Source organism: Babylonia areolata, chromosome 13, assembly GCF_041734735.1.
Source record: "Babylonia areolata isolate BAREFJ2019XMU chromosome 13, ASM4173473v1, whole genome shotgun sequence".
Taxonomy (NCBI): domain Eukaryota; kingdom Metazoa; phylum Mollusca; class Gastropoda; order Neogastropoda; family Buccinidae; genus Babylonia; species Babylonia areolata.
The window spans coordinates 28,012,087-28,028,640 of NC_134888.1; the positions used below are offsets into that span (position 1 = coordinate 28,012,087).

The 16,554-nt window shown below is 44.1% G+C and overlaps 1 protein-coding gene across 1 annotated transcript in view; it reads right to left on the bottom strand.

Annotated features, from left to right (window-relative positions):
• Window positions 1-16,554, bottom strand: part of LOC143289183 (sodium leak channel NALCN-like) — a 115,208-nt gene that overhangs the window by 67,713 nt on the left and 30,941 nt on the right. Inside the window, exons 13-15 of the mRNA XM_076598108.1 lie at window positions 15,766-15,825; window positions 15,019-15,150; window positions 6,447-6,584 (exon numbers count right to left, since the gene is read on the bottom strand). Coding sequence (XP_076454223.1) covers window positions 6,447-6,584; window positions 15,019-15,150; window positions 15,766-15,825 — 330 coding nt within the window. The remainder of the gene's footprint in view (window positions 1-6,446; window positions 6,585-15,018; window positions 15,151-15,765; window positions 15,826-16,554) is intronic.

The window sequence follows — 16,554 nt, forward strand, 5'->3', positions numbered from 1 at the left end:
CTTCTCTGACAGAACTGATCTCAATTGATTCCTCTTTCTCTGACAGAATTGATCTCAATTGATTCCTCTTTCTCTGACACAATTGTTCTCCCTTCATTCCTCGTTTCTCTGACAGAATTGATCTCAATTGATTCCCCTCTTCTCTGACAGAATTGATCTTAATTGATTCCTCTCTTCTCTGACAGAATTGATCTTAATTGATTCCTCTCTTCTCTGACAAAATTGTTTCCTTTTTCTCTAACTCACTTGCATCCTCTTTTTTCTAACTTATTTGATTTCTCTATTCTCTGACCTGCTTACTTGTTTGCAGGACAAAAGAAGCCAGACAGGGTGTTTCTTCCAGGACTATAGCCTAATGCGAAGTGGATGGATCCATACAGAACTGTTTCTTCTCCCGTTAAGATTGAATGTGTTTCTGTGGAAACCTTTCCCCCAGACAAGACAATATGCTCCAGAAACACATCAATCCTAAAAATAAAATAAAAAATGCACAACTCTCGTGATCAAACTTTCCTTACCTATACTCAGTCAAAAAATATATATATAAATTAACACTACAAGAAAATATTTCTGAAAAAAAAAGTAACTGTCATCTCTCTGCCCTTCAATAATAAAGGCCATGAATGACAAATACAGAATCCTTTCATGCACACAGATAACACAATAAATCTACACAGCTAGGACAAACAGCAGTTGGTCAAATGGGGGTGTAAGCTCTAGGACACAAGGGAAAGGCACCTGCCAATGATGTGTGACATCTGAAGCAAAAGCTACAAGCCATACAAGATATCTGTCTGTCTGCAACCCATGATTGCACGGCTTTAAGTCAGCTCAGTCTTCAATGACAGTCAAGGAAACCAGTTTGGAAGAAAATCCTTTACATTCATCATTAACAAGATCGGTAAATATTTTCAAGCATAAATTTTCTTGTGGTGAAACAAAACAAACTATCCACAAAAAACAAAAATTGTGAAAGAAGCAAAGTAACAAACACCTACACTAAATAAACAACATCCAACAAATAAGTATGGTTAAAAACAAATTTAAAAAAAACCTATATAACAACCAAAGTTGCATTCCATTTGGATACTTCTCCCAAAACATAAAGAAAGATGGACAGTCTATCAAGAACACTGACTGAAAGAAAAAAAGTTCCTTTCACACACTGTCATTTGACTTTGCTGACTGTTTAAATAAACAAACTGTCATTTGAGATGCTCAAATACATCAGAGTTATGTTCTCCTGTTGCTCTTCTATTGCTGTGAGTTGTCAGTTATTTCTAATTAACGTGCTTTCAAAAACTGGAAGAGCTGTGATGTATCTGACATTCAGATGTGCATACAAAATTCAAAATGTGTATATTCTTGCATATATCTGCATGCACCCCAGTGGGAAGTTAACGATGAATTTAGCTTGAATCTTGATTTTTATCATTCTTATAAGCACTTTTATGTAATGTATGTGCAATACTGTGCATGAGAGAAAAAGAAGGTGTGTGCATGCACTGCCTTATTGTACAACTGCAATGTGTGTGAAAGTATCCGTGTGTGGGGGGTAGATATTTCCAGGTGCCTCCAGGTTTCTGGGTTCACAGATCTGCACCTTAAAACCCTTAAAACCCTCATCTTTTTATAATGCTTTGTCTATCTCAATAAAACTGTCAACTTTTCACCCTTAGGACTCATTGAAAAATAAATTGCACCAGCATTAAACCATAAAATTTCTACCAAAAAATGATATGGATAAAATGTATGGGTTGGCACCTCTCAAAACTGCAAGATCTGTCTTTTGATACTTGTGTGAAGTGTATGAGATAAATATGCTTGCATGTCTTTTTCTGTGTCTTGCTGTTGTGGGCATATGAAGTGCAAAAAGTACTTGAGCAGGTTGGCATCTCTCAAAACTGCAAGATCTGTTTTTTGATACTTGTGTGAAGTATATGAGGTAAATATGCTTGTATGTCTTTTTCTGTGTCTTTTGCTGTTGTGGGCATATGAAGTGCAAAAAGTACTTGAGCAATCTCACCCTACCTAATTCATCAGTGGTTTAGGAAATGGCCAACAACACCGAGAAAAACATGGAGAAGCAACCGCATCTCACTCAGATGCAGACTCATTGCGGGCTGTTGAATTTGATACGTCATACAGTTCTCAAAAAATATACACCAGTGTATAGTCTGGCAGCTAAATGTAGCAAACTAAAACCACCCATGAAAAGAACAGGAAACTAAAACAATCTAGAGTATATCAGACTTTTAACAGAAAAAAAGCCATCCTCACAACACCAATATGACCACGGAAATAATGTTGCCCATACACTGAGGCCGCGAGACGTGCAGAGAGAGATGACAGCCCATGTGCTCTGTCTGTGGACATCAAGGTTAACATGCAAAGACAAGCAACTCATGCACACTTCTTCCCAACCTTTCACAGCAATTTTTTAAAATAGAAAAAAAAAAAGTTGCAGCGTTGAATGGCTTGTCCATTCGTTTCAGCCCCCCACCTCCCCCCCTCAAAAAGCTACACTCCCTGCCAAAAAGAGGCGATCAGAGTGTGCATGAGTTGCTCTGACCGGTCCCCTAAAGAGTTGCGAAAAACCCTTCAGGTCCCGACATTCAATCAACCACGCGAGGACACGCCCAGCTGCTCGAGTGGCCAGTCATCCACAGACAAGGCACAAGAGCCGCCTCTCCTCTCTGCACCTTCTCCATGGCGACAAGAGGCTTCAAACCACGCCCCTTGCTTCTGGAGCCCCGCCCACTACATGCCAGGGGCGGAGCTCTGCTCCACTCACCAAGGTGACAAAAAGGTGGTAGCAAATAAAATAGATGGCGACGCACGGGGCCACCTTGTCTCCCGTTTCATACATTGTTACGTGCATTACTTCGATCCACCCCTTCTGGGTTAGGATTTGAAACATGGACATGAAAGCCTGGCAGAGTCCGAGTGCAAAGGAGGGGCAGAGACAGAAAAGAAAAAAAAAAGAAGACAATGAGTGTCTGTGTACAATCAGTCATGATCAACAAACTTTCAACACAATTCATGAAAATGTGTTCTGTCAGCACACCACTCATCTACTTTCTGTCTTCCCCCCTCCATCTTTTTCTTGAACTTTCATTTTAGAAATAAATAAATAAATAATTTCACCTGCCTTGCGCTGTATTAAAAGAAAAAAAAAGTTAACGATTTCACCTGCCTCACGTGTGTTCAAAGACACCCTTTCAAAGGCAAGGTAAGGCAAGGCAAGACAAGGCAAGTTTGTTTCATGTACGCCCTGGGGGTACAGAAACGTTATACATCGACGTCTTTAACGCACACCATCCAGAACAGATTTTCACGAAAGAACATTCATAGTGGCCACAGCAAACCACCAGTAGCTTCAGCATACCAAAGACACCTGAAAAAAGCGGAGATTTATCATCACAGGCACAACGCACAGAACTGGGGAGACAGACCTGCGTCACATTGTTTGTCAGGTAGTTAGTTTGTTGTTGTCATTGTTGTTGTTTTTTGAGGGAACGGATGGGTGGGAGGGTGTGTGTGTGTGTGTGGGGGGAGGGGGGGGTTCTTCTGACAAATCAGAATCAAGTGAGATTTCTGTGCAAAGCATAATTTAGATTATGATACATGTGAGACAGTGGTGGAATGTGGTTAGTTCTACAAGAAGAAAACAACTTGCCAGGTGTGTCAGTCTTGCGCTACACAAGCAGCCCCAGCCAGCAGATCGGGCAGCAAAAGAGATAAAAGAGATACACTTCAGAATGCAGGGTGAGAAGGGGGGGGGGGGGGGGAGGGGTTGAGGGGGTCAAAATTCACTGATGAGAAAAAAAAGTAGCAGCGTTGATGCACAAATGGCTTATCCATTTGTTTCAGCCCACAAAAAGCTACCATCCCTGCCATAAAGAGTGATCAGAGTGAGGTCAGCGTGGTTGGGGGCAAAATTCAAAATTCACTGATGAATTTCACACTGCCATGCTTATAAAATCAATGGGCAAAGGGAAGTCACTGATGGCATCATCAAAAGAAGGGAAATTACTCTGGAAGGCTGAAAATTCACACATTTGATCTGGACCAGCGTATCCCCAGGCCATTCTCTCAGTGTTCAGCTGATTGTTCTGGATACTGATTCATGACTTGAAACAACAGTTTCTTTCCTCCCCCCCCCCCCCCACCCCCCCTTTTTTTTTTGACTCACTTGTGTAAGCAAAGTGAGTCTATGTTTTAACCTGGTGTTCAGTTGTCTGTGTGTGTGTGTGTGTGTGTGTGTCCGTGTGTCTGTGTGTCCGTGGTAAACTTTAACATTGACATTTTCTCTGCAAATACTTTGTCAGTTGACACCAAATTAGGCATAAAAATAGGAAAAATTCAGTTCTTTCCAGTCATCTTGTTTAAAACAATATTGCACCTCTGGGATGGGCACAAAAAAAAGAAAAAATGAAGCCTAATTATATGCAAACTGCATTTACTGTTATATTTATATTTTTTGTATTCTCTAAACTTGGCACTTTGATCTGATATTCTGACCCAACAACAAGAGCAGTCATTATTATCATTTTTTGTTCAAACAGGAACTTCTTTTGCTAAGCATGGAATTTTTATTTATTTTGCAAACGTTTTGGTGCAGATAGTAAAAAAGGGAAATTACTCTGTAATTAATTCTAAGGGACTTAATTTATTACAAGTGAGTCTTGAAGGCCTTGCCTCTCTTGTTTTTTAATGCAAGCTGTGTGGGGGTGAACCCCTCGACTGCTGGCCCTTGGTGAAGTGAGATCAGTACAGCATCATATCTGACAACTTTTCACACTTTTTTCAGTGACATTATTATTGATTCTGATGACCAAAGGTCCTATGATCACATGAAGTGAGATCACTACAGCATCATACCTAACAACTTTTCACACTTTTTTCAGTGACATGATTATTGATTCTGATGACCAAAGGTCCTATGGTCACATGAAGTGAGATCAGGTACAGCATCATATCTAACAACTTTTCACACTTTTTTCAATGACATTGTTACTGATTCTGATGACCAAAGGTCCTATGATCGACATGAATAACAAGTCCAAATACAGACTGGTGACTGACGCCCTATACATGACATCTAAACTTGGACATTTACACCTGAACCAGTTTTTGTTGTTGTTGTTGTTGTTTTTCTCTGTTTTTTGTTTTTTTTTTTTTTGGGGGGGGGTTAAGGGGGGTTGTTACAGCAACCAATTCCACTGTCCACTCTGTGAGTCTGCACGTTTTCTTGTCAGACAGAAAGAGATATCTATACAGGGACTGAAAGAGAGAGAAAGACCGACATCATGCAACCCTCAAGAGACAGACTGGCAGTAAAATGAGAACAAACAGGAGACAACACCAGACATGGACAGAAGAAGTCAGAAAGAGAAGAGACAGAGAAAAAGACAAGCACAGTGAACAAATCAGGACAAAAGGAGAAAGGGACAGTCACTTACAGGACCAGACAGACAAACGAGACAGAAGTCAGTTCATATCAGAAGGACAGAACAGGCCAGAAGCCATTCCGTGTTAGCCAGCCCAGTGCTGTTTATCATGTCAGTGGCGACAGTTCTGCAGGCAACGTTACAGTGGTGGACAGAAGGTAACAAGAGTCGCAGAGAGAACTTGACCAACAACGAGCAATTCAGTGGTGAGGGTGGCTATCACAGCCAGCCATTGAACGACTGACTACTGACTTCAGGGCCTTAAGAACTGGGCCAAATGGTACTCTTCATCTCCTCAGTTCACTTAATGGGTTAAATTGTTTAGAAAATAACCCCAAATTGGACCATGATGACTTCATCAACTTTTGCGAGTTTTTTTTAATTTCTACTGAAACAGGCCAGAAAATCTTTCAGGGCAATTTATAAATATGTGTACATGTACAAACATTACCCCTGTAATCTGCATATGACACAGCTTAAAATAAGAATTTCTTGTCCATTCTTATACAGTACAATCAAATGCATAAATTCTGATTGTGACATTTTTTAGATAAAATGCATTTGAAGCCAATTTGCAAAGCAAAAAAAAAAATATATATATATATATATAAAGCAGGAAAACTTTTTAACAAATTCAAAACAATCTAAAACGCGCTTACTTTCCCAACCCTTCTCCACTAAAATCACTCGTTGGAGGTAACTAGGATACATTCCAGGAAAGAATCTGATTGGCATCGCAGGCTAAAAGTCAGACAATGAAAAGTCTCACAGAAAGAGACAGAGAGAGGACAGGAGCAGCGAGCAAGGGCCAAAGGGACGCATCCACCGGAAAACATGTTAAACATACAAGGGCATTTCCACCAGAAAATGTGTTAAACATAACAAGGACACGTCCACCAGAAAACATTTTAAACATACAGAGACACAGGCAGCAACTGGGGCTGAGGACAGCGCTAAGGCAGGTTAGCTAGCCTCTTGACGGGCGGCACTCACCCCAGTGACAACAAAATGGAAGATATAGAAATACACAGCCACAGTGATTTGGGGCACGAGGGAAAGAGACTTCATTAAATCTGTGTGCACTTCCACCCAGCCCTCCTGCGTCAACACCTGAAACATGGACATCAGGGCCTGGGGGAGGGGGTGGGGGGGAGGTAGGTACAGGAGGTGGTGCATTAGATAGGGGAAGGTGGTGGGGTAAGTGAGGGGGCCAGGAGAAAAAGAGGGAAGGGACGGAGGAGGACAGCCAACGATGGAGTTCAGAGTTCGGACGGCAGACAACAGGCGAGGAGGAAGTGCAGGACAAACAATACAGGTCGAGCAGTGAAAGATGTTGATGAGTAGTAAAAGGGGTGTGGGTGTGGGTGTGTGTGTGTGTGGGGGGGGGGGATGCCAGTTGTGGAATGGGGAGATCAGAAGGTCGAGAAGAGGGGGTGGGGAGAAGAAATTGAAGCAGAGGGGCAGGTGATAAAGGAAGGTGATCAGAAAGAAATATATTGTTGGGAAAGTAGATTTAGGAGGAAAGTAAGTCATACAGCAATCAAAACAAAAGGTATACGGTTTGAACAGAACAGGACAGTGAGAGAGACAGACAGGCAGAAAGAAGAAAGTATGGAAAAGAGAGTAGCAAAGAGAAAGGGAAGGGAGAGGGAGGAAGGGAAGAAGAAAGTATTGAAAAGGATGGACAAAGAGAGAGGGGGGGGGGGCAGGGAAAGAAAGAGGGAAAGGAGAAAGTATTGAAAGAGCGGGAGGAAAAGAGGGGGGAGGGTGAAAGAGGGGAAGGAGAAAGTATTGAAAGGGAGGGAGACAAGGAGGGAGACAAAGAGGGAGAGGGGGGAGTGAGAGAGGGAAGAGAAAGTATTGAACGAGAGGGAGGCAAAGAGAGAGAGGGGGAGGGATGGGGGCGAGGGGCGGGGTGGGGGGGTGGGGGGTGAATGGGAGAGGGGAAGGAGAAAGTATTGAAAGGGAGGGAGACAAAAAGAGAGAGGGGGGAATAGAGGGGTGGGAATGAGAGAGGGGAAGGAGAAAGTATTGAAAGGGAGGGAGACAAAAAGAGAGAGGAGGGATAGGGGGGCAGGAGTGAGAGAGGGGAAGGAGGGAGGCAAAGAGAGAGCGAGAGAGGGGTAGGGGGGGGAGGGAGTGATGGAGAGGAAGAGAAAGTATTGAATGGGAGGGAGACAAAGACAGAGAGGGGGGGGAGTGAGAGAGGGGAAGGAGAAAGTATTGAATGAGAGGGAGGCAAACAGAGAGAGGGGATGGGGTGTGGGGGGGGTGGGAGTGAAAGAGGGGAAGGAGAAAGTATTGAAAGGGAGGGAGACAAAGAGAGAGAGGGGGGAGTGAGAGAGGGGGGGAGTGAGAGAGGGGAAGGAGAAAGTTTTGAAAGGGAGGGAGCCAAAGAGAGAGAGGGGTGGGGGGGGAAGGAGTGAGAGAGGGGAAGGAGAAAGTATTGAAAGGGAGGGAGACAAAGAGAGAGAGGGGGGAGTGAGAGAGGGGGGGAGTGAGAGAGGGGAAGGAGAAAGTTTTGAAAGGGAGGGAGCCAAAGAGAGAGAGGGGTGGGGGGGGAAGGAGTGAGAGAGGGGAAGGAGAAAGTATTGAAAGGGAGGGAGACAAAGAGAGAGAGGGGGGAGTGAGAGAGGGGGGGAGTGAGAGAGGGGAAGGAGAAAGTTTTGAAAGGGAAGGAGACAAAGAGAGTGAAGGGTGGGGGGGAAGGAGTGAGAGAGGGGAAGGAGAAAGTATTGAAAGGGAGGGAGACAAAGAGAGAGACAGGGGGAGTGAGAGAGGGGAAGGAGAAAGTATTGAAAGGGGAGGGTGACAAAGACAAAGAGGGCAGGGGGGAGGGGGGAGGGAGGAGAAAGTGAAAGGAGGGAGGGAGACACAGAGAGAGGAGGGGAGGGAAGGGGAAGGAACAGGGGCATGGTAGAGAAGTGAGAGGGGGAGAGAACAAAGAGCGGAACGAGAACGACACATAGGAGGAAGAAAGGAGGAAGGGAACAGTGAGGGAAGAGAGAGGGGGGGTTGAAGAGAAGGGGCAGGGAAGTGCAAGGATTCAGGTTAGCACACTGACCAGCCAACTGTCTGAATATGTACACGTGCACGCGCACACACACACACACACACGCTCACCACACTCACAAACGTTTGACTGTTACACCACAAAGTGAAAATGATTTTCTCCAACCACCTGGAATCCTCATTTCACACACACAAAAAGAAATCACATTCTCCGATCAACAGGAATCTACATTTCACTGGAACAGCATTTTTCATTCAACAATAACCCAATATACACAACAAACCTGGAAGAGAATACATGCATAAAAATTCACAGTCATTCTTCCTTTCACATGCACATTATGTCTGTAAATGCATGTGTGTGTGTGTGTGTGTGTGTGTGTGTGTGTGTGTGTGTGCTTGTGCAGAAACATCTGATTATGTTCACATCCTTTCTGTGTGTGTGTGTGCATTTGTACGAGTGTATGTGTGTTCGTGTGTATGCATAATGAAATCCCCCATCCCACTCCCTTAAAACCAACCCAGCATGTGAATAACATGTTTTCAAAGTATCATCATCATTAAAAATATCTTTAAAAAACACATGGCGAAAACAATCAGCATACAACCCAAACAAGGAAGCAAAGATGTCATCATACCAAGGGCATCATACCCGTAGAGAACTCTTACCCCCAAAGGCTACCCAAATTTCACCACCCTAACTCCTCTCCAATGAACCTTGGAGAAACCCTGAGCACTAGCCGAGTGGGTGATCAGCCCGGCTAGGAAGAGAGTGTCCATGGGTTCAAGTCTAATACAGACAGGGATCTTGATTCTCCCCTTCCACTCACTGGTGATCACTGGTGGTCTGGGTGCTAGTCTTTCAGCTGAGATGATTCAAATTGATGTCCCGTGTACAGCAAGCCCAAACACACAACAACAGAAGGGTTGTCCCTGGCAAAATTCTTGGGTGAGAAAAAAAACCCGCTTTGATAGTAAAACATATTCACTTCAGTCAGAAAAAAGATAAGAGCTCTGGCAGCAAGCTCTCCCAAGGACAACAGCCCAAATTTCTCACATACAAATCTGTTGTGACAAAAAATATAACAATGCAATGCGATGCAATACAATGCAATGCACAGACCACAACAGTGACAGTTCCTTGCATACTTTTCAAATGTTCCACCGATTCAGCAGCAATTGCTATTTGCATAAATTTTCAGGAGTATAAAAATATACTGAAGACGCCACAATACAATACAAATTACAAGAATGGAATACAAATTAATTGGCTGATCCCATGTGATGCAGTAAAAATCCTTCGCCAAGTGAAAGCCAAACAGTTTCATACAGATGTCTGCCGATAACACCTTGTTTGTGAGTACTTGTTTTTGTTTGTTTGGGTCTATGTTCATTTAAATATGTGAAAACTTCAATGTTTTCTACTTGCAATCTCAGAAACTTACATGGTCACTGGCATATATCTGCATGCATGTACAACCTGACCATCTGTTCTGCTCTATGACTTTTTGGAGGTAAGTATGATTTGATACATTTTAAAAGTAAAATTGTGCTATCTGTGCATGTGTGTGTGTGTGTGTGTGTGTGTGTGTGTGTGTGTGTGTGTGTGTGTGTGAGCATGCAAAGGTGTGTGTGTGTGTACATTTGTGTGTACACATAGGCATTCTGCATGTTGGTGCAGGAAGCAAGAGATCCCCATACAACTGTCTGAACTATGAACAGACAGTGAGGTCACCCCCTTTCCCTCCTCCAGAGAGACAGACAGAGACAGAGAAAGAGAGAGGAAGAGAGAGAGAGGGAGAGAAAGAGAGAAAGGGAGAGACAGAGAAAGAGAGACAGAGAAACGAAACGAAACAAAACAAATTTTTATTTAACTTGTGTAGTGGAGTAAGCACAGCTGCTTTTTTACATCCATATGAAAATAAAAGGCATAAATGAAAGCATGTACATTACCTAATTAAGCGCAACACAACAGACTATCGTTGAAAAGATCAAATCATTAAGGAAAGAAAAAAAAAGGAGAGATAGATTGACAGAGATGGGACATGGGTGGTGAATCTATAGCAAACTTCATTTTCTACACATTTTAGGATAAAGAGGTGCTAAGTTTGAGAGATTCATTAGGTATATTAGTAAGTTAGATTTGAATTTTTGAAAATTTGATTCCGTTTTTAAAGTTTCTGGGATATGATTCCATAACCACCCCCCTGAATACGCAAGGCTTGATTTACATAAAAGGAGAGTAGTAAATGGAAGGTTTATCTTATCTGAGTGTCGATGATTATTAAAACTAAACATATTTGTCAGACAGGATGGAGCGTTGCCATGAAGGATTTTGTGCATGAACAGTCCTTTATTGTATAATAGTTTAGCCTTAAGTGGAAGGATGCCTATTTGTTTGTAATCAGTTTCTGTCAATGTTGAAGATTTGTCAATGGTAAGTTTTATGGCTCTTTTGTGGATACTAATCAACGGTTTTAGTAAATTATTGCTTGCTGAATCCCAAAGTGTGGAAGTGTAGTCAATATTGGACTGAATGTATTAGTAAAAGAATAATTTTCTAGCATGTATGGAAAGGAAATTTTTCATTTTTTTCAACTGATATAACCTCGAAGCAATGGTTTTGGTTAGACTTTCTATGTGTTTTGACCAAGATAGGTTGTTGTTGATTGTTATTCCCAGAACCTTATGATTAGCAACTTCTTCAATTTTTACGTTGGCAACATAAAGGACAGGTAAATTTTCAGTTAGTTTTTGATGTTTTTGCCAAGTGGTTATCATCATGAATTTAGTTTTATTTGGATGAAGAGCCATATGGTTAAGTTTGGTCCATTTAACAAGAAGGTTACTGTTTTCTTGCATAATGATATAAACCTCATGAGCATTAGAATTACTTGTATCTAAAGTTGTGTCGTCAGCAAACACTTCGCAGTGTGTTTTTTAAGAATAAAGGTAGATCATTTATGTATAAGGAAAATAATAGAGGGCCAAGGACTGAACCTAGGGGGACACCAAATTTGTTGGGAAGAAAATTAGAGGTTTCTGTATTGAAAGATACTACTTGTTGTCTGTTTGAAAGAAAGGATGAAATCAGTAACAATCCACTGTGTGATAATCAATGGTGTGTTAGTTTCTTAAGGAGGAGAGAAATAGAGGGAGAGACAGAGAAAGAGAGAGAGAGGGAGAGACATAGAGAAAGAGACAGAGACAGAGAGAGGGGGAGAGACAGAGAAAGAGAGAGGGTGTGTGGGGGTCAGGAGAGACAGGCAAACAGACAGACAGACAGACAGACACAGAGACAAAAATGGACAGAGAAAGATTTTGTTTAAGCAAAACTAAAATAGAGACATGAGGACCAAAACTGACCGATGAACCAATCAGGGCCATCACACAAACTCTGTTCACACAGCAGCTAGGACTAGAGAGACAGAAACAGAGACAGACAGACAATCAGACAGTGACACAGAGACAGAGAGTGAGAGGGAGGAGGGAGAGGGGGAGAGAGATGAGATAGAGAGAAAGAAGAGACTGAAAGAAAGAGAGGGGGAGGGAGAGAAGAGAAAGAGAGGGAAGAGAGAAAGAGAGGGAAGAGAAGAAGAGAGAAAGAGAGGGAAGAGAGAAAGAGACAGGGGAGAGAGAGAGAGAAGTACAGACAGAGATAGGGGAGAGAGACAGAGACAGAGACAGACGCTTTGGCGCTTTGACATTTTCATGTCACTGGCCATAAGGTCCTTATGACTTGGGAGAATGTGTCAACATTGCTTTCATTGCATAACAAAAAAAAACCAAAAAAAAACATTAGAATAAACAAATGAAAATGAGAGAGAGTGAGACAGAGAAAGAGAGAGGGAAAGAGAGAGAGACAGAGAGAAAGAGAGACACCGAGAGAGACAAAGAGAGAAAGAGACACAGAGAGAAAGACAGACACAGAGAGAGGGAAAGAGAGAAAGACACAGAGAGAAAGTGAGACAGAGAGAGATATAGAGGGAAAGAGAGAGAGGGAAAGGGAGAGAGGGAAAGAGAGAGGGGGGGCACACTGAGAAAGAATGCACCTGGGGAAAGGTGGCAAACTTGTCGAAGCCCTCAGAGAAAGAGAGACAGACAGAGAGAGGGAAAGAGAGAAAGGGGGGCACACTGAGAAAGAACGCACCTGGGGAAAGGTGGCAAACTTGTCGAAGCCCTCAGAGAAAGAGAGACAGACAGAGAGAAAGGGAAAGAGAGAGAGGGGGGCACACTGAGAAAGAACACACCTGGGGAAAGGTGGAAAACTTGTCGAAGCCCTCAGAGAAAGAGAGACAGACAGAGAGAAAGGGAAAGAGAGAGAGGGGGGCACACTGAGAAAGAACACACCTGGGGAAAGGTGGCAAACTTGTCGAAGCCCTCAGAGAAAGAGAGACAGACAGGGAGAAAGGCAAAGAGAGAAAGGGGGGCACACTGAGAAAGAACACACCTGGGGAAAGGTGGCAAACTTGTCGAAGCCCTCAGAGAAAGAGAGACAGACAGAGAGACAGGGGAAAGAGAGAAAGGGGGGCACACTGAGAAAGAACACACCTGGGGAAAGGTGGCAAACTTGTCGAAGCCCTCAGAGAAAGAGAGACAGACAGAGAGAAAGGGAAAGAGAGAGATGGGGGCACACTGAGAAAGAACACACCTGGGGAAAGGTGGCAAACTTGTCGAAGCCCTCAGAGAAAGAGAGACAGACAGAGAGAAAGGGAAAGAGAGAGATGGGGGCACACTGAGAAAGAACACACCTGGGGAAAGGTGGCAAACTTGTCGAAGCCCTCAGAGAAAGAGAGACAGACAGAGAGAAAGGGAAAGAGAGAGAGGGGGGCACACTGAGAAAGAACACACCTGGGGAAAGGTGGAAAACTTGTCGAAGCCCTCAGAGAAAGAGAGACAGACAGAGAGAAAGGGAAAGAGAGAGATGGGGGCACACTGAGAAAGAACACACCTGGGGAAAGGTGGCAAACTTGTCGAAGCCCTCAGAGAAAGAGAGACAGACAGGGAGAAAGGCAAAGAGAGAAAGGGGGGCACACTGAGAAAGAACGCACCTGCGGAAAGGTGGCAAACTTGTCAAAGCCCTCAGAGAAAGAGAGACAGACAGAGAGAAAGGGAAAGAGAGAGAGGGGGGCACACTGAGAAAGAACACACCTGGGGAAAGGTGGCAAACTTGTCGAAGCCCTCAGAGAAAGAGAGACAGACAGAGAGAAAGGGAAAGAGAGAGAGGGGGGCACACTGAGAAAGAACACACCTGGGGAAAGGTGGCGAACTTGTCGAAGCCCTCAGAGAAAGAGAGACAGACAGAGAGAAAGGGAAAGAGAGAGAGGGGGGCACACTGAGAAAGAACGCACCTGGGGAAAGGTGGCGAACTTGTCAAAGCCCTCAGAGAGAGGGAAAGAGTGAGAGGGAAAGAGAGAGAGAAGGGGGCACACTGAGAAAGAACGCACCTGGGGAAAGGTGGCGAACTTGTCGAAGCCCTCAGAGAGAGGGAAAGAGTGAGAGGGAAACAGAGAGAGGAGGGGGGGCACACTGAGAAAGAACGCACCTGGGGAAAGGTGGCGAACTTGTCAAAGCCCTCAGAAAGACGGAAAGAGTGAGAGGGAAAGAGAGAGAGGAGGGGGGCACACTGAGAAAGAACACACCTGGGGAAAGGTGGCGAACTTGTCGAAGCCCTCAGAGAGAGGGAAAGAGTGAGAGGGAAACAGAGAGAGGGAAAGAGAGAGAGGAGGGGGGGCACACTGAGAAAGAACACACCTGGGGAAAGGTGGTGAACTTGTCGAAGCCCTCAGAGAAAGAGAGACAGACAGAGAGAAAGGGAAAGAGAGAAAGGGGGGCACACTGAGAAAGAACACACCTGGGGAAAGGTGGCGAACTTGTCGAAGCCCTCAGAGAGAGGGAAAGAGAGAGAGGGAAAGAGAGAGAGGAGGGGGGGCACACTGAGAAAGAACGCACCTGGGGAAAGGTGGCGAACTTGTCGAAGCCCTCAGAAAGACGGAAAGAGTGAGAGGGAAAGAGAGAGAGGAGGGGGGCACACTGAGAAAGAACGCACCTAGGGAAAGGTGGCGAACTTGTCGAAGCCCTCAGAGAGAGGGAAAGAGTGAGAGGGAAAGAAAGAGAGGAGGGGGGGCACACTGAGAAAGAACGCACCTAGGGAAAGGTGGCGAACTTGTCGAAGCCCTCAGAGAGAGGGAAAGAGTGAGAGGGAAAGAAAGAGAGGAGGGGGGCACACTGAGAAAGAACGCACCTGGGGAAAGGTGGCGAACTTGTCAAAGCCCTCAGAAAGACGGAAAGAGTGAGAGGGAAAGAGAGAGAGGAGGGGGGCACACTGAGAAAGAACACACCTGGGGAAAGGTGGCGAACTTGTCGAAGCCCTCAGAGAGAGGGAAAGAGTGAGAGGGAAACAGAGAGAGGGAAAGAGAGAGAGGAGGGGGGGCACACTGAGAAAGAACACACCTGGGGAAAGGTGGTGAACTTGTCGAAGCCCTCAGAGAAAGAGAGACAGACAGAGAGAAAGGGAAAGAGAGAAAGGGGGGCACACTGAGAAAGAACACACCTGGGGAAAGGTGGCGAACTTGTCGAAGCCCTCGATGAAGCAGAAGAGCTGCAGAGAGATGCTGGAGGCGATGATGAGCAGGCACATGGTGAACAGGATCAGACTGCCCAGCTTCTTCGGGGGTCCGAAGATCTGATCACACATCCGTCATCACCATCATCATCTTCTTCTTCTTCTTCATTAATATCATCATCACCATGTTCATCATCACATCACCATCATCATCATCATGTTCATCATCACATCACCATCATCATCATCACCATGTTCTTCTTCATTAACATCCTCATCATCATGTTCATCATCATATCACCATCATCATCATCATGTTCATCATCATCATCATGTTCATCATCACCATCATCATCATCATAATAACAAGAAGAAGTGTGCAGATTGAGGCTCACTTGGGGGACCAAAGATCACACATTCATCATCATCATCATCATGTTCATCATCATCATCATCATCATCACACACACACACAGAGCCAGACAAACACACACACACACACACACACACAGAGCCAGGCACACACACACACACACACACACACACACATACACACAGCCAGGCATACACACACACTCACACACACAGAGAGCTAGGCACACACACACACACACACACACACACACACACACACACACACACACACAGCCAGGCACACACTCACACACACAGAGCCAGGCACACTCACACACACACTCACACACATCAATAGCCTTGAACAGCAGCAGGACTCACCTTGTAGCAGAAACCTTCCAGCATGGGCGACGCCTTGATCAGACGCACCAGCCTCATCACCTGTGGGGGCATCACACACATGTTGAAGGACTGTGTGTGTGTGTGTGTGTGTGTGTGGCTCTGTGTGTGTGTGTGGTGTGTGTTGTGTGTGTGCATGTGCATGTGCGTGTGTGTGTGTGTATGTGTGAGCATATGTGTGTATATGTGTGTGTGTGTGTGTGTGAGTGCATGTGTGTGACTTGACTTGACTTGACTTGACTTCATTTATTGTCATAAAATCCCGAAGGATTAATAGACACAACAAAGAACAAAGGGAACAAAGAAATAAACGGTCATCTAATACGCATGCACTGAAATACATAGTTGGCAAGTGTTTTTTGACAGTCATCGCAGGTGAATAAATCACTTGGTTTTAGTACATTGTTTTGTATTTTTCTAGAGATCACATTTGATTGATGATCATACTGCTGTATAGTAGTGATTAGATGGCTTCGCAAATTATGAAATAAGATACACGAATCTAAGAAATGCAATTCATCTTCAACAACTTCACATATAGCACATAACCTCTCTTCTCTGGGAATGTTTGCATATCTTCCTCGTTCGATGTTTAAATAATGTGCGCTTATTCTGAGTTGACAAAGAGCTTGTTTGTGAGCAGGATCGATTTTATCAGTTAGATAATTCTCAATTTGATAATCGTTTCTTTTAATTTTGTTGTAGAAATCTAATCTACTATATTCAGTTTTTCTCTGTTTCCAGAATTGTACATATCTATTTCTTAGTTGT